Here is a 23,175-nt window from a genome sequence, read left to right as displayed (position 1 = left end):
CCTCATTTGCTATACGCCAGTCCTGTGGTACAGACCCTGTTATTATGGAATCTTTAAAGATTAAAAATAATGGTCTATCTATGACTGTGCTTAATTCCTGCAGTACTCGGGGGTGTATCCCATCCGTGCCCGGGGATTTGTCAATTTTAGTGATTTTTAGATGCCGCCGTACTTCCTGCTGGGTTAAGCAGGTGACATTTAATGGAGAATTTTTATCCCTGATCATGTTATCCGTCATGGGATTTTCTTGTGTAAATACTGTTGAAAAAAAGTCATTTAGCATATTGGCTTTTTCCTCATCCTCATCCACCATTTCACCCAGACTATTTTTAAGGGGGCCAACACTATCATTTTTTAGTTTCTTACTATTTAAGTAGTTAAAGAATATTTTGGGATTATTTTTACTTTCTCTGGCAATGAGTCTCTCTGTCTCAATCTTTGCTTTCTTGATTTGCTTTTTACAGAATATATTTAATTTTCTGTATTTATTTAATGCCTCATCACTACCTACTTGCTTTAATTCTCTAAATGCTTTAGTTTTGTCACTTATTGCACCCCTTACAGCTCTATTTAGCCATAGTGGTTTCCTCCTATTTCTGGCATGTTTATTCCCATACGGTATATATTGTGCACAGCCCCTATTCAGGATGCTAATAAACGTCTCCCATTTTCTTTGTGTATTTTTATGTCTCAGGATATCGTCCCAGTTAATTGCACCAAGATCATCTCTCATCCGTTGGAAATTTGCCTTCCTGAAGTTTAGTGTCCTTGTAACCCCTCTACTACACATCTTATTAAAGGATACATGAAAACCTATTAATTTGTGATCACTATTACCCAAGTGACCCCCAACCCTTACATTTGATATGCGGTCTGGCCTGTTGGTCAATATTAGATCTAGCAGTGCCCCCCCTCTTGTTGGGTCCTGAACCAGTTGTGAAAGGTAATTGTCTCTCATAGTTGTCAGAAACCTATTACCTTTGCTGGAACTGCAGGTTTTGGTTCCCCAATGTATTTCAGGGTAGTTAAAGTCCCCCATAATAATGACTTCTCCTTGAGTTGCAGCTTCATCTAGTTGCTTTATGAGGATATTCTCTGTTGCTTCCATTATTTTTGGAGATTTATAACAAACCCCTATCAGTAATTTATTATTTTTCCCCCCTCCTCTTATCTCCACCCACAGGGACTCTACATTTTCAGTAGATTCATATATATTATCATGAAGGATGGGTTTTAAGGATGATTTTACATATAAACACACGCCTCCCCCTCGCTTATTTGTACGGTCATTTCTGAACAGACTATAGCCCTGTAAATTAACCTCCCAGTCGTGGCTCTCGTCCAGCCATGTCTCAGATATCCCCACCATGTCATAATTATGCTCCAACAGCATTAACTCCAATTCCTCCATTTTGTTGGCGAGACTTCTGGCATTGTATACATGCACTTTATGTATCTCTCTGTACCTCTATTCTTTCTTAAATTATTAACTGTTCAAACCCCACCCCCCATGCCACCAACCCCAATTTCATTATTTGTGCCCAGGTCTCTATCTGCACTGTCTTCCCCTCCTATAAAAGGAATACCCTCCCCCGTCCCTAGTTTAAACACTCCTCCAACCTTCTAGACATTTTCTCCCCCAGCACAGCTGCACCCTCCCCATTGAGGTGCAGCCCGTCCCTAGCGTAGAACCTGTAGCCAACTGAGAAGTCTGCCCAGTTCTGCAGGAACCCAAACCCCTCCTTCCTACACCAATTCCTGAGCCACTTATTAACCTCCCTAATCTCCCGTTGGCTCTCTGGCGTGGCACGTGGTACAGGAAGTATTTCCGAAAATACCACCTTGGAGGTCCTTGCTTTAAGATTACAGCCTAATTCCCTGAAATCATCTTTAAGGACCTTCCACCTACCTCTAACTTTGTCATTTGTGCCAATGTGCACCATGACCGCTGGATCCTCACCAGCTCCTCCCTGAAATCATGCAGCCAATGTCCATTACATGCTGCCCATGGATCAGGAAGCCTACATAAGCAGAAAGGTGCCCTTTAAGACCCCATAAGTGCGATTTATTTCAAGTGGTGATGTTATGTGACCAGTATCTTTTTGAGAACTATAACTCCCAGAATGTCCTGAAGCTCCAATGGCATGCTGGGAGTTATAGTTCACCACAGGAGCTGTACAGTGCGTTAATTTGCTCTTATGTTTATTTTGATGCTTGCCTGAAATTTATAAGTGAACTCCGGTCTCCGGTCTCTGCAGCAGGAGTTCAAGTTCTCTTGTTTTTGGCTAATTTCACATTAGCACTTTTTTGCACAGCGCATCGTGCGCAATAGAAATGCATGCAAAAACGCATCATGCGTTTTTGAATGCGTTTGCGTTTTTTATGCGCATTCATTCTCTAGGGGGTTAAAACCTGTGTCTACACATTTTTATGTCAAAAACGCATGTGCACGAAAACACAGATGAACTCATGTCCATGCGCACGCCTGCATTTCCATAGACTGTAATGCGTTATTTTGTCGCATTTCGTGCGCAAGCGTTTTTTGACACCTTTCGGCGGATCCAAAAATGCAACAGGTTGCATCTGGCGCACACCTTGAAAAAACACATGCGCACGAAAACGCATGTGAATGCGTGCAAATGCAAGACCATGCGCACGCCATGTTAAACATAGGTACGCATGATGCATGCGCATGGACGCGCACGATGCGCTGTGCAAAAAAACGCTAATGTGAAACCAGCCTTAGTCTGGAGGAAGTGGGTGGTCTTCCCTCCAGATCACGAATTGCAGTGAAGCAATTGAAGAGGCAGGGACAGGGGAGCTATGTGCTGTACTTCTCTGGCCCTGCCTATTCAACTTTATCACTGCAGCTGGTGATCTGGATGGAAGACCGCCCACTTCTTCCTTGCCTAGTCACAGTGCGACGGCAGGACAGGGACGATGCAGAATACTGCAGGATTGCGGCACTGACAGTGGCGGAGAATGCGCAAATTCAGTGGCCCACTACAGGCACCGGCCCTTCTGGCATTTGCCAGAAGTGCCCGATGCTCAGTCCGGCCCTGCCTAACGTCCATTGCTTTTCCTTGGTCCAGTCCGGAACTTACCTCTTCATAAAAGCTTATCAGATTAGTCTGACAGGAACGGTCCCTCATAAACCCATGATATTGGGTCATGAGGTTATTCTTCTTCAGATACTCCAGTATAGCATCTCTTAGAAAACCCTGCAGGATTTTACCCACAGTAGAGGTAAAGTTACTGGCCTATAATTTCCAAGTTCAGTTTTTATCCCCTTTTTGAATATTGACACCATATTTGCCATACGCCAGTCCTGTGGTACAGACCCTGTAATTATGGAATCTTTAAAGATTAAAAATAATGGTCTATCAATGACTGCACTTAATTCCTGCAGTACTTGGGGGTGTATCCCATCTGGGCCTGGGGATTTGTCAATTTTAGTGATTTTTAGATGGCGCCGTACTTCTTGCTGGGTTAAGCAGGTGACATTTAATGGAGAATTTTTATCACTGATCATGTTGTCCGTCCTGGGATTTTCTTGTGTAAATACTGTTGAAAAATGTCATTTAGCATATTGTCTTTTTCCTCATCCTCATCCACCATTTCACCCAGACTATTTTTAAGGGGACCAACACTATCATTTTTTGTTAAAAAAACAGAGTAGCTCAATGCAGGGCTAACAACTTCCCAAGGCTATAAACAGTAAATAATTAATGTGCTCACATGTCTATTGCAGTATAATCCCTAATGTTTAAAATTTACATCAGATAGATACTCTTCTAATAATGTGAAGCCCTGATAGGTGTGCAGCCCTGCACCCCAACACGCTTTTCACTCAGAATATGTCCCCTGACGAAGCTGAGAGAAGCGTGTTTTAGGGCGCAGGGATGCACACCTATCAGGGCTCCACATTAGTACTATGTAAGTGTGGCGCCCTGCGTCTTTTTCACCACAAAAGGGTTAAATATGTACTGTTTTGTATGTGTTCTGTAAGCAATGGGAGTTATGTTTTCTCTGCTAGACACACACACAATTTGCCTCATTCCCTCATTTGTCTGAAGCTGCAAGCTTTGTAGACATACCCTAACTGGGAGGGGGAGGGGCCGACTTGTTGTTCTCAGTGTGAAGAAGGAGGAAGTACGCCTGGACGCCATGATGACACGTGGCTGATCCAGGAGTGAGAGCTAAGAAGCAGGGAACCAGCCCCTAGATCATCCGTGCTTTCATAGCTGGGTGGTAAGCTGAGAGACTGCGTGGGATTATACAACCAGCAGCATCGTGTTTTCCCTCAGAAATACTGCAGTAACCTGGAATCAGTGAAGGATAGTGCAAGTGGGAACTTGAGCTGCATCACAAAGGATTCAAACTGCAAGTTGCTGAAGGCGAAATACACAGTGAGTAGAGGCAATACTGGGAAGTTCTACACTCCGGGAAGCCTTGGTCCCAGAAGGGATTAGAATAGCAGGAGGTTACACTGAGTCACAGCAAAGAGAAAGATAACTCCCATTCTCCAGAGCAGACTGTAACCTGGTGAGAGTTGTAATATCTCCTCTGAACTGCACCTGACCTACAGTAAATGATAAAGTGACTTTTCTTGTCTCCTGCCTTATTGCTTCGTGTCTTCTACTTGCATTACAATCTCTGGGGGTCCTGCCCTGTTTGGAGAGGGTTTACGATCTGCAATGCCATCACCATCTACTCCCCCAGGGATCATCTGCAGTGCCGGCTATACTACAGTCGAACAGTCCAACTGTCGTCATGAATCACTACATAACCTTTATCCCCATTCAATTCTACCCCTTTCACATGACCGCCTGGGGCCACAGACCGGGTCACCGCTGCTGTGATATCTCCCTTTGAAGTTAACGGGCCCGGTACCGAGTATCTCACGGCCCCCTGGGTGCGTCATTTCTGGCGTCACAAACAGGCTTTGAACAGGATTACCGTGCGTACCTAAAGTCATACAGAGGCAACGACCTGCAGCAAAAGAAACGGTGAGTCGCACACCTGCAAGGGTTAACTAGGGGGGAAAATGTCTAATCCCGGCGACGCTCAGGGTGCAGCAGCTGCAGCTCCCATATTGCCTCTCACCATGGCTTATTTACCGGGTGCGGCATGGCTGCCACAGTACAATGGCGAATCGCACACCTTATGTGACTTCAAAGGGAAGCTGAGCAGCATGTTTGAAATTTACCCTATGTCAGAAGAGCAGAAAGTCAGTATACTTACAAGTCAGCTCAGTAGCGCTGCTCAGAGAGAAGTTAAATCTTGGCCAGCTACTGATAAAAAGACTGTAAAAGACATTTTTGCTAAATTAAAGGAAACTTTTGACACTCGTACTGCTTCAGAAATAAAGATGCGATTTTTCAGTTGCAGACAGAAACCACAGGACACTGTTAGAGACTATTCCCTTAACCTGCAGGAGGTGCTGCAAGCCATTAAACAAATTGAACCAGACAGTGTAAGAGATGAGAACAAAATGCTGAAAGAACAGTTTATTGAAGGTCTTCTGTCTGATTCCAGTAAGGCACAACTGCGCATGATGTCATTACAGAACCCTGACATGTACTTTGCTCAGTTTAAGGACAGATCCATCCGTATCTTAAGAGAATCTACCCATGTCTGCACTGAGCCAGTTAAACATCCAGCAGTTACGTACCACCAGGGGGCAGTATCCTCACCCCAGGTGCCTGCAGTGCAGCACGTGCAGACTCCAGTTGATGATTCTATTGCAAATTTACGGCTGCAAGTACAGGAACTGACTAAAAATATGGCTGGTCTATATAAAACTGTTCAGACTCTCCAGACTTATTCCCCCACAGAGAGGATCCAACTAGCATTAAGCCCAGATGATCTCCCATGGCGACGGCCAAAGAGGATGCCACAACATCAGCAACGACTGACTTGCACCGGCAGGAGAACAACAGATCAATTTGACTCTTCTGGGAGACCCATCTGCAGACCGTGCAATAAGGTGGATCACATCGAGAGAGATTGTCCTTTAAATGGGCGACTCCTGGGGCCGAGGACCACCCCCCAGGAGTAAGACAATCTGGTCCAACTAACTGGAGAAACAGGTATGTTGGAGTACGTCCACTTATATTCGTGGTAGTAGATGGTATCCCCTTCACCGCTCTCGTGGACACTGGATCACAGGTAACCACAATGCCTCACACACTGTACCAAAGATATTGGACTGGGATGGATTTCACCCAACTTCCTGATGGTAACTTGTCTTTAATAGCAAGTAATGGTCAACCTCTGACATAGGTGGGGTACAAAGAGGTTGTCATTAAAGTGGGGAAGATGGAGCTCAAAGCTCAAGGTCTTGTGGTGGTAGAGGTGGAAAGAGGAGAGTGTCCACCTATCAAAACATTGGGCACAAATGTGACTGAAAATTGTTTAAGTGAGGTCATCACCATTTTGAAAGACATAGCCGAGTTGGCCCCGTACAAAGAACAGCATGCCCTCAATAAAGATATCAAGGCCCTTGTACAGCAACAGCAGGTGGTGTTAACTGGTGGAGAGATTGGTAGTGTAAGGGTGAGTGATCCCCACTCCATTATGCTTCCCCCTAGGAGTGAGACCCTCATCTGGTGCCGAGCAGCCATAGGCATCAGAAGATGGGACTACCAAGCTCTCCTTGAACCAGTCTACTCAGATAGCAGACCTACTATGGTGACGGCCAGGGGAATTGTTGATGTTAATAGGGGCACGGTTCCGGTACGTGTTCTGAACTATGGGGAGGAGGAGGCTTGCTTGCCCCGTTATGCAACCGTAGCCAAACTGTTCACAGTCAGTAACAATGATATTCAGGCTGTAGAACCCTTGACTCCGTCAGAAGCGACGGATGGCAATGCCTCTTCTGTTCAGACAGAGGAATGGTTCCAAAATATACATGTTGGCACCGACTCCACTCCTGTACATCAGAAAAATGGAGTGCAGCGGGTGGTGCAAGAATATGAGAGGGTTTTCAGTAAGCATCCCTTGGATTTTGGGCAGGTAAAAGGGTTTCAACATAACATCCCCACAGGAGATCACCCACCTATCAAAGAAAGGCATCGTCCTGTACCTCTAGCTTATCAGTGTGCAAAAGGTATGCTAAGAGAAATGAAACAAGCAGGGGTAATCAGAGATAGCTGCAGTCCTTGGGCAGCTCCCCTGGTGTTAGTCAAAAAGAAAGATGGTACAATGCGCATGTGTGTAGATTACAGACAGCTTAACAAAATCACTCACAAAGATGCATACCCCTTACCGCGTGTAGAGGAGTCTCTAGCAGCATTAAAATCAGCTAGGTACTTCTCCTCTTTGGACTTAACCAGTGGGTACTGACAGGTTCCTGTTGCTGAGGCAGACAAAGAAAAAACTGCATTCACTACCCCAATGGGGCTATGTGAGTTTAATTACATGCCAATCGGACTGAGCAGTGCTCCTGGAACCTTTCAGAAAATCTTTTAATGTTGCCTGGGCCATATGAACTTTGAGACTGTGCTGTTGTACTTGGATGATGTGATTGTATATTCCAGGACCTATGAGGAACATCTGCAACACCTGGCAGAGGTCTTGGAGGCGTTGTCCAACTTCGGCTTGAAGGTAAAACCATCTAAGTGTCATCTCCTAAAGCCCAAAGAGCAGTATTTAGGCCATGTCATGAGTTCAGAAGGAGTAGCACCCGACCCAGACAAAGTGACTGTCATTAGAGACTGGCAGGTACCCACCAACATCCAAGAGGCCAAACAATTCCTAGGCCTAGTGGGGTACTACAGACGCTTTATCAAAGACTTTACTAAATTGGCAGCCCCTCTTCAAGATCTCCTAGTTGGCCAATCCAAAAAGGCCCGAGGCAAGAGTCCCCTGATCGAGTGGAATGCTAGGTTGGATGAGTCATTCAACAGCCTTAAGCAAGCACTTACTGGAGAAGAGATCTTAGCATATCCAGACTATGATCAGCCGTTTATCCTGCACACTGATGCAAGCAATGTTGGGTTAGGAGCTGTCCTATCTCAAGTGCAGCAGTGTAAGGAGAAAGTCATTGCTTATGCCAGTCGGAAGCTTCGTCCTACTGAGAGGAACCCTACCAAATATAGCTCCTTCAAGCTAGAATTCTTGGCTATTAGAGTTGAGCGACTTTAGTCGGATCGGGTTTCATGAAACAAAATTTGTTTCAGATGAAACTGGTCCGACTAGGGCAAAAAAAAGTCGGAGTTTCGTCCGAAACCCGACCCCAATGCAAGTCAATGGGAAATAAAAGTCGGCATTGAGCGGATAACATTCATGCACTCAATGACGACTTTTATTTCCCATTGACTTGCATTGGGGTCGGGTTTCGGACGAAACTCCGACTTTTTTTGCCCTAGTCGGACCAATTTAATCTGAAACGAATTTTGTTTCATGAAACCCTATCCGACTAAAGCCGTTCAACTCTATTGGCTATCGTTTGGGCAGTGACCGAGAGTTTCTAACACTATTTGGCCTCATCCAAATTTACCATCTATACGGACAACAGTCCGTTAACCCATCTGGAGACCGCTAGGCTTGGCACCTTGGAACAAAGATGGATGGCTCAGTGGTCCAATTATGAATTCATCATTAAATACTGAGCTGGCACTAAAAACGCCAATGCCGATGCCTTGTCCTGTATGCCAAATGCTCCTGTCCCAGCAGAGGATCTAGAAGACCTGGAAGAAATAGAGATGCCGGCATTCCATCGCCACGGTGTCTCCCAAGACTCTAACCACGTGACAGGGAGAAGTCTTGCCATTCACGAAGTTTCCCTTAATCCACTACCTCACCATGGTTGGGCAGAGACGCAGAGCAGTGACCCAGCTATATGTATGGTCAAAGAACTCCTTGGAGAAGCAGATTCTTCTCCAGCTCCTGATGCGCCTGCAGATGTCCAACAGTTGTGGAAAGAGAGAAATAAGCTATTCCTTTATGAGGCCAAGTTGATCAGAAGAGCTATTAACCCTCGTACACATGAACTGGTATGGCAGATCGTGGTCCCCAGAAAGGACACTTTGGTTGGAAAAAGCTGGAAGTAGTCATCCTCGACCGCTCCTTCTGGACAAGTATGAGACGGTCCATTGAACAATCGTGTAGAGAATGCAGCCCATGTAATCTCAGAAGAAAGAATTCTGCCAATCAAAGGGCCCCCTTGAAGCCCATCATCACTAAACAATCTTTGGAACTGGAGGCCTTAGACCACGTTCAACTATCCCCAAGCCGATCAGGGTTCACCTTTGCCTTAACAATAGTGGATCACTATTCCCGTTTCCTAGTGGTCGTTACAGTGAAAGACCAAAACAGCAGAACAGCTGCAAAGGCATTCCAAGAATATTTCTGCAGACCCCATGGCTACCCAGATCAAGTTCTGACAGACAGAGGTGCAGCCTTCGAAGCAGAAGTCTTTCAAGAATTTTGGTCCCTCTATGGATGTAAAAAGATCAGAACCACACCATACCATCCTCAAGGCAATGGTCTTTGCGAAAAACTAAATCATCTGGTGATCAATTTATTGCAGATCCTACCACTCGAAGAAAGGAACCAATGGCCTGAGAAATTGCCTGATTTGATTGAAATGTACAACCATATCCCAACCAGTGCAACAGGATATGCCCCAGCATACTTGATGCGTGCACGTCCAGGTAAACTCCCCATCGACCTGGAAATGGGAGTCCTAACTCCTGAAACCATATCCAGCCAACTGGACACTGATTGGAATACTGAAAGACAACTGCAGTATCAGAAAGTTCAACAATGTGTGGAGGAAAGTCTTGCTCAAGCTAGGAAAAAACAGGAAAGGAACTTTAATAGACATGCTGTAGCAACCCCCCCTACCAACAGGTGAACAAGTGCTGAAGAAAAAGAGAAGAAACCACAAGTTAGATGACCAATGGGAGGCTCAGCCTTACACTATTCAACCATCTAGCTCTGACAACAGCAAAGTGTGTACCATCTCCAAAGACGGTGGAAAAACGTGTACCACAGTATCCAGAGACAATCTGAAAGTATGTCAAGCACAATTGCGTGAAAGAGTTGAGAATAAGGAAGACTCTCAGCAAAAAGAAAAAACTGATACCAAGATTCTCACTGTTCTAGGTGAATTCCCTAGTTCTTGGCTACAAGTTAACAATGCAGAGGTAGTTCCAGTGATGGTGTTCCCACAAAGGTCTTTAATAGAAACACCAAATTGTTCTGGAAGCAATGAGTCGCTAATGCCAACCACTAACGCTGTGCATGAGGAAAAATCAGAAAACTTGCCCACAGTCAGCAGTGAACTTGTTGTAACCATGGTAGGTTCAAAGATTTGTAGGAAGTCATCTAGTATTCCTATCTTGCACAGATCACAGCGTAGCACACAGGGCCAAACCCCTTCTCGCTATAGAAATGATTTGTAAAATATTCTAAAATTAATAATTTAGTTTTTGAGTTATACGAACATTCAACTTTGATTTAGGTAACGTTATTGAAAATGTTAAAGAAATTGTGCCCACATGGACTAATGTGAGATTTTATTAGTTATTATGCCTTTTTTTTCTACTACAAAAACTCTTGTAAAGACTTTTAAACTCAAGAAGAAGAAACTGTTCATCATGCCTTGGCAGGAATCCATCTAAAACAGCCAGTGCAGTGAATTTTCTATTATGGTCTGTGTGCCCTGCAGCTGCACTCAGGGATGATCCAAACAATCAGAAGTGGTTCTGGGCTGTAATCCATGACTTCAACTCAGTTAATGTGACTGTTTACTCATACTCAAGTTAACTGCTATGTCATTTTTTATGTGCTTATGTTCCTTGTGTAGCCCAAGGATGTGCTACCTTTAACTAGGGGGGAATGTGGTGCCCTGAATCTTTATCACCACAAAAGGGTTAAATATGTACTGTTCTGTATGTGTTTTGTGAGCAATTAGAGTTATATTTTCTCTGCTAGACACACACACACAATTTCCCTCATTCCCTCATTTGTCTGATGCTGCGAGCTTTGCAGACATACCCTAACTGGGAGGGGGAGGGACCAACTTGTTGTTCTCAGTGTGAAGAAGGAGGAAGTACACCTGGATGCCATGATGACATGTGGCTGATCCAGGAGTGAGAGCTAAGAAGCAGGGAACCAGCCCCTAGATCATCCATGCTTTCAGAGCTGGGTGGTAAGCTGAGAGCTTGCGTGAGATTATACATCCAGCAGAAAAGTGTTTTCCCTCAGAAATACTGCAATAACCTGGAATCAGTGAAGGACAGTGCAAGTGGGAACTGGAGCTGCGTCACAAAGGATTCAAACTGCAAGTTGCTGAAGGCGAAATACACAGTGAGTAGAGGCACTACTGGGAAATTCTAAACTCTGGGAAGCCTTGGTCCCAGAAGGGATTAGAATAGCAGGAGGTTACACTGAGTCACAGCAAAGAGAAAGATAACTCCCATTCTCCAGAGCAGACTGTAACCTTGTGAGAGTTGTAATATCTCCTCTGTACTGCACCTGAACTACAGTAAATGATAAAGTGACTTTTCATGTCTCCTGCCTTATTGCTTCATGCCTTCTACTTGCATCACAATCTCTGGGGATCCTGCCCTGGTTGGAGAGGGTTTAAGATCTGCACTGCCATCACCATCTACTTCCCCAGGGATCATCTGCAGTGCCGACTATACTACAGTCGAACAGTCCAACTGGCGTCACGAATCACTACATAAACTTTATCCCCATTCAATTCTACCCCCTTTTAAATGACCGCCTGGGGCCATGGACCGGGTCACCACCGCTGTGACATCTCCCATTGAAGTTAACGGGCCCAGTACTGAGTATCCCACGGCCCCTCGAGCGTGTCATAAGTTTGCCTCCTATACTCTTCTATATCGTGTAAATTTTAACCATTAGGGAATGTACCGCAATAGATAAGTGAGCATACTAATTATGTTTATATATTTATTTTGTATTTAGTAAAGTTGATCGATTTTTTAGATATTTTGCAGCACCATATTTCTTTTTTGGTTTATCTCATGATACTTAGGTGTATCTCTCTTATTCAGCTGGTCCCTTTCAGGTTATAGCGATATTGGTTGACCCGTCCTTACATGTAGCATTTACAAGATGTAGGAACCATACAGATTTTTGATAAAAATATATTCATTGTAGTTTGGGAAAATAATCATCCAGTTGCCTATGAAATCTGTCTGTAGTCTGTGAATAGGCTGCAGATTACAGACTGTCATAAAATGGGACATTTTGATTAATTAATAATGTTCTCTGGGATAAAACAGGCAAGGAAATGTGTTACTTCAGAAAGTAGCAGCTGCGAGCCCCTGCTGTATTGTCTGTATACTCACTTATCATAAGTGACTTATAAATCCTCCCTTGCCCAGGAGCTGTGGTATGCTCAGACCATGTTCCTACGTGGTCAGACATACAGTAGCCATTACACAGTACACAGCAGGGGCACATTTAGAAGATTAAAGAACCCTTTCCTATTTATCTGTTGCCAATAATTTTACATTATTGTTGTTAACAAGACTTTTTTTAGTACAGAGAAATGCTGAAGAAATAACTGACCTCTTGTTTTTTTTGATTTTTTAACAATGAGAGTGAATAGGTGACAGACACATCTTCTATCTACAAATATGTGGTGAACGTAGACTCACATGGAAAAGCAATAACAGGTGCAAAAAAACTGTTGTACCACGGAATATTTTAGAATGAAAGAGCCTATGCCTCGTCCAATCTCTTCTAAATATATTCTGTGTTTCCAGAGATTCTACTTTTGCAGTGGAAAGGATGATTAATTGGCTTCAGATAAGTGTGTGCGCCTCTCGCCTTTGGCCCCTGTAATGTATTTATGTGAATGTGTTAAACATTTGGCACAATGAAGAAAATCAACATCAAAGCGCCAGATATTAATATGATCCATGAAACCGTTTCAATGGGATCATTTCTTAGCAAGGCTGATTTTTACCAATAAACTTTGGAATGTTAACAACCAAAATGTGATTGGCAAAATTTCAAATACTGCCCTGATGCCACATCCAGGAGCCTCCATCTATAAACCTATTAGAACCATAAGTGGGAACACGTGGAAATGGTCAATTCTTCTACCTTATGACTTGAATAATATTTTGGGATTATGTTCTTTATCGTTTTATTTCTGTACTGCCACCATCATGTGCAACACTTACGGGCCAATCTATTAATCCTCTCTTTTTATACAGTACAAACTTGACTTGGATCAAGAAATGGTGCAAAATTCTTTAACGCGGCTCATGCGGTCTGATAAATGTGGTCTTTAGTGAATGTCTGTCTAGTCTAAGCCTACTCCACTACAAGCTCATTCAGAAATCCGTGCACATCAGTCTGAGATCCAAACGCCAATGCATAGATTGGCCATGGCTTTAGTGACCCAAGTGTGACAGCTTCATGTATGTCTATGAGGCTGTCCCACTCAGGTTAGGAGAACTGCTTTCAGTCCATGCATTGTATTCCGATCCAGGACTGATGTGCACGGACCCCTGAATGCCGAATTAGCCTTTATTCGTTTGCTTTCTTTGGTCCTATTATTTTGGTGCACAATGTTGCATTTTTGTCATGCTTAGTTTTGGTAAACCGCATCCCTTTTCATTTAGGCCACATGTTCTAGTGGACACGTTGTGTAAACCCAACATCCACCCAAACCTACTGTATGTCCAAGGGCTTCCAATTTCAATGCATATACAGAGGCACAGGTCATTCTTTATTGGCAGATCTTTGAAGCACCATGTGGTGGCACACTGGGTCTCTACAGCTCCTTGTGACAGAGTTATTGAGACTTTGTATGCCTATGCACAGCCTTTGATAATCACTTGTGTGAATGAGGCCTTTATAGAGAAAAGAATTTAATACAATTACTGTATTTGCAAGAGCACATTTGTAACATAATATTCAGATTTGTGTATAATAATAATAATAATCTTTATTTTATATAGCGCTAACATATTCCGCAGCGCTTTACAGTGTATACAATAGTAAAGATAGTGTTTTTTAAAATGGAGGTCTATGGGTGACATATGCACGTGTATGGCATACATGGTAACTATAATTATTTGACTTTTACTCAGAAAGCGCTTTGCAGGACACCATTCTCGCGGTCACTGGGGGTACCAGCTGTCAGGCCTCCAGCAATTAATAACTTATTCTCTATCCTATTGATAAAGGATAAGTTTCAATCTTTTCTGAGAACCCCTTTCAGAACTGTTCATATTAATACTGGTTTACTTGCCATCACCTCATCTCCAATCAGAAACTCATTGTCTACTGTGAAGGCCACAGGGTCATACGGACTGAGCCACCAGACAGGTCTAAAGATGGGGATCCCTGTACTCAGCCAGTCTTCTGCATATCTTAATAAGAGTGGGGAGACCAGATCTTGATGCTTTTGTACGTATTGTCTTGTTAGGTTCAGTACCTGAAAATAACCAAATAATCGAGAGTTTCAGTAATTACGGTCAACTACAGAATACAGAATATAACAAGATGGTCCACCCTGCCTTCATGGTGTGTGTACGTTTCCATTAAACGGAAAAAACTTTTTAAGGTTATGTGCACACAAGTTTTTCTTTCTATGGGGGCAAAGCTGATGACTTTTCTCAGAGGAAGATACCTCAGGAAACGCTCGCATTTTTCCTTGAAGTGACTTTTTTTAGCGTTGTTTGGCAATTTCCCACAATTTTTATGGAGAAGTAGTTATGGGACAAGATAGAGCAGTAGGGTTTTATCCAAGTAACAATAGTGGCCATATAAGCAGTTTTTCTCACCTGGTCCAGTTGTGTGCAACCCAACCCTAAATTGGCATAGATGTTACGAATCCCAGCTGCTGCAGTACTTCCGGTTGGCAGACCCAACATATTAGCCGATTATTAGTAGAAGGCACAATCTTGGGCTACTGGTGTTAATCCGATGAAAAATTCAAACAATCATGAAGTATTATTAATGCGGTTTATTTTCTACACATTTCAAAGTAATGCAATTTCTTCTTCAGGAACAAAAAAACCTGGAGAAAAAACTCCTTTCTCTGTGTTTTTTTCCTGAAGAAGATAGATTATTTCGAAACGCAACACAAATAAATCACATTAATAATATTTAATACTTGTTTGAATTTTTCATCAGATTAACACCAGTAGAGCAAGATACTCATTTTCAACTAATAATCTTTTCCAAATTTTTGACCATCGATGGGTTCTTGAGCATTTTTCTTATATTTTTGAGTTTTTTTACCGACATTTTTTAACTTGATTCAACAATGAAGAAGCTGCTAGTAATTTCTCATGCAAAACCTCTGAGAAAATGTGCCAAAAGAGGCCAGGGAGTCTTCTAGGCATTGTCTGAGCCTTCTGTTTTACTAATATTGTAGAAGGTAAGTATGGAGTGTCTTAAAAGAGAAAGGGTCTGTAGAATGGTCTGGTCACTTTTTTTAACTATTTTTGGAAACGCAAAGTGGTTAAATGACGCTCAAAAGCCTAAACGTATGAATAGTAAGTCATTTTTACGTAGAAATAAATATGTTCATTCTTTTGAATGTTTTCTGGGCTCATTGTCAGGTGGTTTTCACAGCAGGTCTGCTCTAAATTTGCCTGAAAAACATTAGGGAAACAACCCACAAACTTACTTATTCAATATTAGAGGAGAGAAGATCCATTTAGAGGACCTTTCACCAAATGTTACATGCTGAACTGGACACAGCATTTAATAGTGGCTGCAGAGCGGAAGAAACATTTTTTTATTATTTATTTCATCTCTGCGTTACAGAAATAATAGCAGTCAAAATATTTGGCACCTAATGTGTTAACTTTTGTTAAGTCGTACTGGATATCATCAGATTGCAACCTATACAAGATAGAAGAAATTCACACCCCCCAGTGGAATGTGTATGCAATGTATGAATGTAATGTGTATGCAGGGTGGGTCATTTATATGGATACACCTGGGTGGGCCATTTATAACGTTGGATCCAAAATGGCCAACTTCAAAATGGCCATCATGGTCACCAACCATCTTGAAAAGTTTCCCCCCTCCCATATACTAATGTGTCACAAACAGGTAGTTGATATCACCAACCATTCCCATTTTATTTAGGTGTATCCATATAATTGGTCCGCCCTGTACAATGTGTGTATGACATGTGTATGCAATGTGTGTATGTAATTTGTGTACATGTGTATGGAACGTGTGTATACAATGTGTGTATGCATTGTGTATATGTAATATTTGCAAATGTGTATGCAAAGTGTGTATGTAATGTGTGTACATGTGCATGCAATGTGTATATGTAATGTGTGTACATATGTATGCAATGTGTGTATATAATGTGTGTACATATGTATGCAATGTGTGTATACAATGTGTACATGCAACGTGTGTATGTAATGTGTGTACATACTGTATGTATGTGTGGTGCCCCTGAGGCTCAGTCGCCACAGAGGTACTGCACCTCCTCTTGAGGTGTGGTATCCCACCATTCAGGTAAGGTGGAGACTCCTGACCACACTCCAACACTGGCACCCCACACCACAAAGTAGTGTAGCAAAGCACCTTCGGCGGCTCCCTGCTTGGAGTGTAGCCCCTGTTCACCACCATGTACCTGGGCCAGGACCGGCACCTCATCAGGGAGCGCCAAGTATAATTACCGCTACTGACATGACCCTAGTCCTGGGAACGGAGCCAGCAAATAGGAATGGCTTAATTGTCTCCTGCCGGCGACCCCAGGCTACAGTATCACTAACTGAGGTCCCGATGGAACTGGAGGAACAAGCAGCAGAGGTACCTCCGGCAATCGCTGATACGCCATCCCCGCCGGCAGTCGACATCTCCATTGCCCTGTCAATTACCCCAACCGGTCCTAATCTCACCCTTTGGGAAGCAGAGTATCTGCGATGAGCAAGCAATCAACAACAAGATGAGGACTAGTGTTGAGCGATACCGTTTGATACCCAAAAATATCGTATCGGATGGTATCGCCCGATACGAAAAAAATATCGGGTATCGCCGATTCCGATACCGGAAGTCCCATTCAAGTTAATGGGACTTCCGGTATCGGAATTAAAAAAAGCCCTTTATTTCCTTGTTGGCTAATTCTACATAATTGAAAACAAATAAGAATCATGTAGAATGTATTGTGGGAGGTGGAGGAGACATTAAAAGCATAGTGGTTTATTCAAATCACATGGCATAGCATTAATTCCAATTTTTTTTTTCAATACGTTCGGAGTTAAAAAGATATTGACTATATTAACCTTTTTTATATTTTGTCAGATATGTATGTTTCACAACTTCCATGCTCTTCACCTTCTTTTGTACTTCTCTCACACTTTCTCCTTCATGATCCGCAGCAGTAGCATTTTTTTCATCAACTTTTTCTTCACCTTATTCATCATCTTCTTCTTCTTCATGTTCTTCCCATTAATTTTTTTTTCCATTCTTCATATTCTTCTTATTCAGCTATTATTAATTTTAATATGCTATTTCTTCATCTGCTTCCTATTCTTCTTTGTCTTCATTTTCTTATGGTGACAGGCATTCCTGTAGTACTTATCTATAAACGTTATAAGATTACACCTTACGTTCTGCCTGTCACAAAAGATTTACAACAGGATTTGTCCGCGTTCAGTTTGGCCTGCAGCAGCAGGCATTTTCCAGGGGCACCACGAGGAGGAACGGACTCACCCCCATTTACTGCTTAGTCTTCTTCTGCTTATAATTTTGATTTCTTCTATGCTGATTTTTAGTCTTATGCTTAATGTTCTTCTGCTTTCTGTTCTTCTGCTTTTGCTTCTTCTGCTTCTTGTTCTTCTGTCTTTTGTTCTGTATCTTGGTGGTTGTCTTCATGTTCTTTGTCCTCTTGGTCTTATTATTTAGGGTCATATTTCTGGTCTTCTTTGGTGTGGTCTTCAGGGTCGTCATCATCAGGGTCGTCGTCATGGAGATCAATAAGGATTACCAAAGACAATTTCAAAAAGCTTGATCTTGGAAATGTAGCAGAAGGTACAAGAAGGCTGAGAAACTGGCGAGAACCAGCAGACAGTGCTGGCACCCGGATGGGTAGCAGAAGGAACAAGAGCCAATGGCACTACCGAGGACCAACTGACGGTGCTGGACCACGGTTACTAAGCAGAAGGTACCTGTGCTAAAAAGCACTACCAAGGACCAGCTGACGGTGCTGGACCTCGGATACCGAGATGGAGGCACCTAGGCCAAAGGCTGTGGCGAGAACCAGCAGACAGTGCTGGCACCCGGATGGGTAGCAGTAGGAACAAGAGCCAATGGCACTACCGAGGACCAACTGACGGTGCTGGACCACGGTTACTAAGCAGAAGGTACCTGTGCTAGAAAGCACTACCAAGGACCAGCTGACGGTGCTGGACCTCGGATACCGAGATGGAGGCACCTAGGCCAAAGGCTGTGGCGAGAACCAGCAGACAGTGCTGGCACCCGGATGGGTAGCAGAAGGAACAAGAGCCAATGGCACTACCGAGGACCAACTGACGGTGCTGGACCACGGTTACTAAGCAGAAGGTACCTGTGCTAAAAAGCACTACCAAGGACCAGCTGACGGTGCTGGACTTCGGATACCGAGATGGAGGCACCTAGGCCAAAGGCTCTGGCGAGAACCAGCAGACAGTGCTGGAACCCGGGTGGGTAGCCGAAGGTACCCATTCAAAGCAAAGTAGCCAGGCCGCAGTTACCGAAACCCACAGTCCTACAGGGGGTCCATGTCCCATTGGCACTACGGATCCAGCCTTCAGTGCCAGTTCCCGCAGCCCACATAGGAGTCACCTAAACTGCAGGCACCGTAGAGTCGGCTAACCCGGCCGCAAGATGACAGGACAACCGATTGGTGGCATAGTGACCTTGACACTACCCGGAAACAGCAGGCGTGCTGAAAACAGGCTGGGCAACAGGGAGTACCCGTGCCAAAGACACTGCCGAGAACCAGCTGACGGTGCTGGAACCCAGATGGGTGGCAAAAGCTCCAAGAGCCAATGGCACTACCGAGGACCAACTGACGGTGCTGGACCACGGTTACTAAGCAGAAGGTACCTGTGCTAAAAAGCACTACCAAGGACCAGCTGACGGTGCTGGAGTTTGGATACCGAGATGGAGGCACCTAGGCCAAAGGCTCTGGCGAGAACCAGCAGACAGTGCTGGAACCCGGGTGGGTAGCAGAAGGTACCCATTCAAAGCAAAGTAGCCAGGCCGTAAGCCGGCCGCAGTTACCGAAACCCAAAGTCCTACAGGGGGTCCATGTCCCATTGGGACTACGGATCCAGCCTTCGGTGCCAGTTCCCGCAGCCCACATAGGAGTCACCTAAACTGCAGGCACCGTAGAGTCGGCTAACCCGGCCGCAAGACGACAGGACAACGGATTGGTGGCATAGTGACCTTGACACTACCCGGAAACAGCAGGCGTGCTGGAACCAGGCTGGGCAACAGGGAGTCCCCGTGCCAAAGACACTGCCGAGAACCAGCTGACGGTGCTGGAACCCAGATGGGTAGCAAAAGCTACAAGAGCCAATGGCACTACCGAGGAACAGCTGACGGTGCTGGACCACGGTTACTAGGCAGGAGGTACCTGGGCTAGAAAGCACTACCAAGGACCAGCTGACGGTGCTGGACTTCGGATACCGAGATGGAGGCACCTAGGCCAAAGGCTCTGGCGAGAACCAGCAGACAGTGCTGGAACCCGGGTGGGTAGCAGAAGGTACCCATTCAAAGCAAAGTAGCCAAGCCGCAAGCCGGCTGCAGTTTCCGAAACCCACAATCCTACAGGGGGTCCATGTCCCATTGGCACTACGGATCCAGCCTTCAGTGCCAGTTCCCGCAGCCCACATAGGAGTCACCTAAACTGCAGGCACCGTAGAGTCGGCTAACCCGGCCGCAAGACGACAGGACAACGGATTGGTGGCATAGTGACCTTGGCACTACCCGGAAACAGCTGGCGTGCTGGAACCAGGCTGGGCAACAGGGAGTACCCGTGCCAAAGACACTGCCGAGAACCAGCTGACGGTGCTGGAACCCAGATGGGTAGCAAAAGCTACAAGAGCCAATGGCACTACCGAGGAACAGCTGACGTTGCTGAACCACGGTTACTAGGCAGGAGGTACCTGTGCTAGAAAGCACTACCAAGAACCAGCTGATGGTGCTGGACCTTTGGATACCGAGATGGAGGCACCTAGGCCAAAGGCTCTGGCAAGAACCAGCTGACAGTGCTGGAACCCGGGTGGGTAGCAGAAGGTACCCATTCAAAGCAAAGTAGCCAGGCCGCAAGCCGGCCGCAGTTACCGAAACCCACAGTCCTACAGGGGGTCCATGTCCCATTGGCACTACGGATCCAGCCTTCAGTGCCAGTTCCCGCAGCCCACATAGGAGTCACCTAAACTGCAGGCACCGTAGAGTCGGCTAACCCGGCTGCAAGACGACAGGACAACGGATTGGTGGCATAGTGACCTTGACACTACCCGGAAACAGCTGGCGTGCTGGAACCAGGCTGGGCAACAGGGAGTACCCGTGCAAAAAGACACTGCCGAGAACCAGCTGACGGTTCTGGAACCCAGATGAGTAGCAAAAGCTACAAGAGCCAATGGCACTACCGAGGAACAGCTGACGTTGCTGGACCACGGTTACTAGGCAGGAGGTACCTGTGCTAGAAAGCACTACCAAGGACCAGCTGACGGTGCTGGACCTTCGGATACCGAGATGGAGGCACCTAGGCCAAAGGCTCTGGCGAGAACTAGCTGACAGTGCTGGAACCCGGGTGGGTAGCAGAAGGTACCCATCCAAAGCAAAGTAGCCAGGCCACAAGCCGGCCGCAGTTACCGAAACCCACAGTCCTACAGGGGGTCCATGTCCCATTGGCACTACGGATCCAGCCTTCAGTGCCAGTTCCCGCAGCCCACATAGGAGTCACCTAAACTGCAGGCACCGTAGAGTCGGCTAACCCGGCCGCAAGACAACAGGACAACGGATTGGTGGCATAGTGACCTTGACACTACCCGGAAACAGCTGGTGTGCTGTAACCAGGCTGGGCAACAGGGAGTCCCCGTGCCAAAGACACTGCCGAGCACCAACTGGCGTTGTTGGAACCCAGGGACAATCATGGTGAAGGCCGAGGCCTACTTGGTGGTAGTTTTAGATTGTTTGTAGGCTACAACAGACTGTCAACGTGCTCCAATTAGGCATCTGTCTCCACTCTGTTTCCAGGATTTCACGTGACCACCAACACCGCCAGTTTATGCGTACAGTAGCCGTCTGCCCAATCCACACGTGTTCCTGTGTTACTGGTGTTCTGTAATGTCAGCAGATCCCTTGATGTTTGTCTGCCAATGTCTCCTGCTCTGTCCACATTCCCACCACTTGCAGTGGGAAGGTGGACAGCGCAGGAGACAGTGCCGGACACACATTGGGGGATCAGCTCACGTTACAGAACACCAGGAACACAGGAACAAGTGTGGAATGCGTGGACGGCAACTGTGAGCAGGAACTGGAGGTGTTGGAGGTCAGGGGAAATACTAGAGACAGAGTGGAGACAGAGGCCAAATCAGAGAATGTTTAAATCTGAAGTAGTTACAATTTGGAGGCAGCAGCAGTTTGCCCTCCACACAGCAGGGGATCAGCTGACGTTACCGAACCCCACTTTCACATGAACGAGTGTGTTTTTCTGTGTGGACAGCACTTCCGAGCACCAACTAGCATTGTTGGAGCCCAGGGACAATCAGGGTGCAGGCCGAGGCCTACTAGGAGCCAGGTGTAAAGCTGTGGTATTTTGAATTTGGAGGCAGCAGCAGTTTGCCCTCCACACAGCAGGGGATCAGCTGACGTTACTGACCCCCACTTTCACATGAACAAGTGTGTTTTTCTGTGTGGACAGCACTTCCGAGCAACAACTGACGATGTTGGAGCCCAGGGATAGTCATTTTGTAGGCTGAGGCCAACTTGGAGGCAGTTTAAGATAAGACGTTGTTTGAATTTGGAGGCAGCAGCAGTTTGCCCTCCACACAGCAGGGGATCAGCTGACGTTACTGACCCCCACTTTCACATGAACAAGTGTGTTTTTCTGTGTGGACAGCACTTCCGAGCAACAACTGACGATGTTGGAGCCCAGGGATAGTCATTTTGTAGGCTGAGGCCAACTTGGAGGCAGTTTAAGATAAGACGTTGTTTGAATTTGGAGGCAGCAGCAGTTTGCCGTACACACAGCAGGGGATCAGCTGATGTTACCGAACCCCACTTACACATGAGCGAGTGTTTTGTCTGTGCAGACAGCACTTCTGAGCCCAACTGGCGGTGTCGGAGCCCAGGGAAAATCAGGTAGTAGGCCGAGGCCTACTTGGTGGCAGTTTGCGATTGTTTCTAGACTACTACTAACTGTCAACGTACTCCAATTAGGCCTCTGTCTTCACTCTGTTTCGAGTATTTCCTCTGGCTTCCAACCACGCCAGTTGCTGCTCTGAAATGCCGTCTGCACAACCCACACTTGTTCCTGTGTTACTGGGGTTCTGTAACACCAGCTTCTCCATAGAGGTGAGTCAGGCAATGTCTCCTGCTCTGTCCACATCTCCACTACAAGTAGTGGGAATGTAGACAAAGCAGGAGACATTGCCATGCTCACCTCTGGAGATGAGCAGATGTTACAGGACCCAGGTAACACAGGAACAAGTGTGGATTGTGCAGACGGCACTTGAGAGCAGAAACAGGCGGTGTTGTAGGCCGGAGGAAATACTCAAAACAGAGTGGAGACAGAGGGCAAATCAGAGAACATATTAAATCAGAGGTAGTCAGAAGTTGTAGGCAGCAGGAGAGTTTGCCGTACACACAGCAGGGGATCAGCTGACGTTACCGAACCCCACTTACAAATGAGCGAGTGTTTTGTCTGTGCGCACAGCACTTCTGAGCACCAACTGGCGGTGTCGGAGCCCAGGGAAAATCAGGTAGTAGGCCGAGGCCTACTTGGAGCCAGGTGTAAATCTGAGGTTGTTTGACTGTGGAGGGAGCAGGACACTTTGCCATACACACAGCAGGGGATCAGCTGACGTTACCGAACCCCACTTACACATGAGCGAGTGTTTTGTCTGTGCGGACAGCACTTCGGAGCAACAACGGGCGTTGCTGTTGCCCAGGAAATAAAGTTCAGGTCATAGAAACATGAACACA

The 23,175-nt window shown here is 45.6% G+C and overlaps 1 protein-coding gene across 1 annotated transcript in view; it reads right to left on the bottom strand.

Annotated features, from left to right (window-relative positions):
- The window catches only part of LOC141088043 (SITS-binding protein-like), a 141,525-nt gene that overhangs the window by 14,333 nt on the left and 104,017 nt on the right, over nucleotides 1-23,175 (bottom strand). Inside the window, exon 9 of the mRNA XM_073573901.1 lies at nucleotides 14,258-14,437. Coding sequence (XP_073430002.1) covers nucleotides 14,258-14,437 — 180 coding nt within the window. The remainder of the gene's footprint in view (nucleotides 1-14,257; nucleotides 14,438-23,175) is intronic.

Source organism: Dendrobates tinctorius, unplaced genomic scaffold, assembly GCF_039654945.1.
Source record: "Dendrobates tinctorius isolate UK_male_01 unplaced genomic scaffold, ASM3965494v1 ptg000037l, whole genome shotgun sequence".
NCBI classification, from domain to species: Eukaryota; Metazoa; Chordata; class Amphibia; order Anura; family Dendrobatidae; genus Dendrobates; species Dendrobates tinctorius.
The sequence above is the reverse complement of the archived record's forward strand: the minus strand, read 5'-3'. Positions and strand labels throughout refer to the sequence as shown.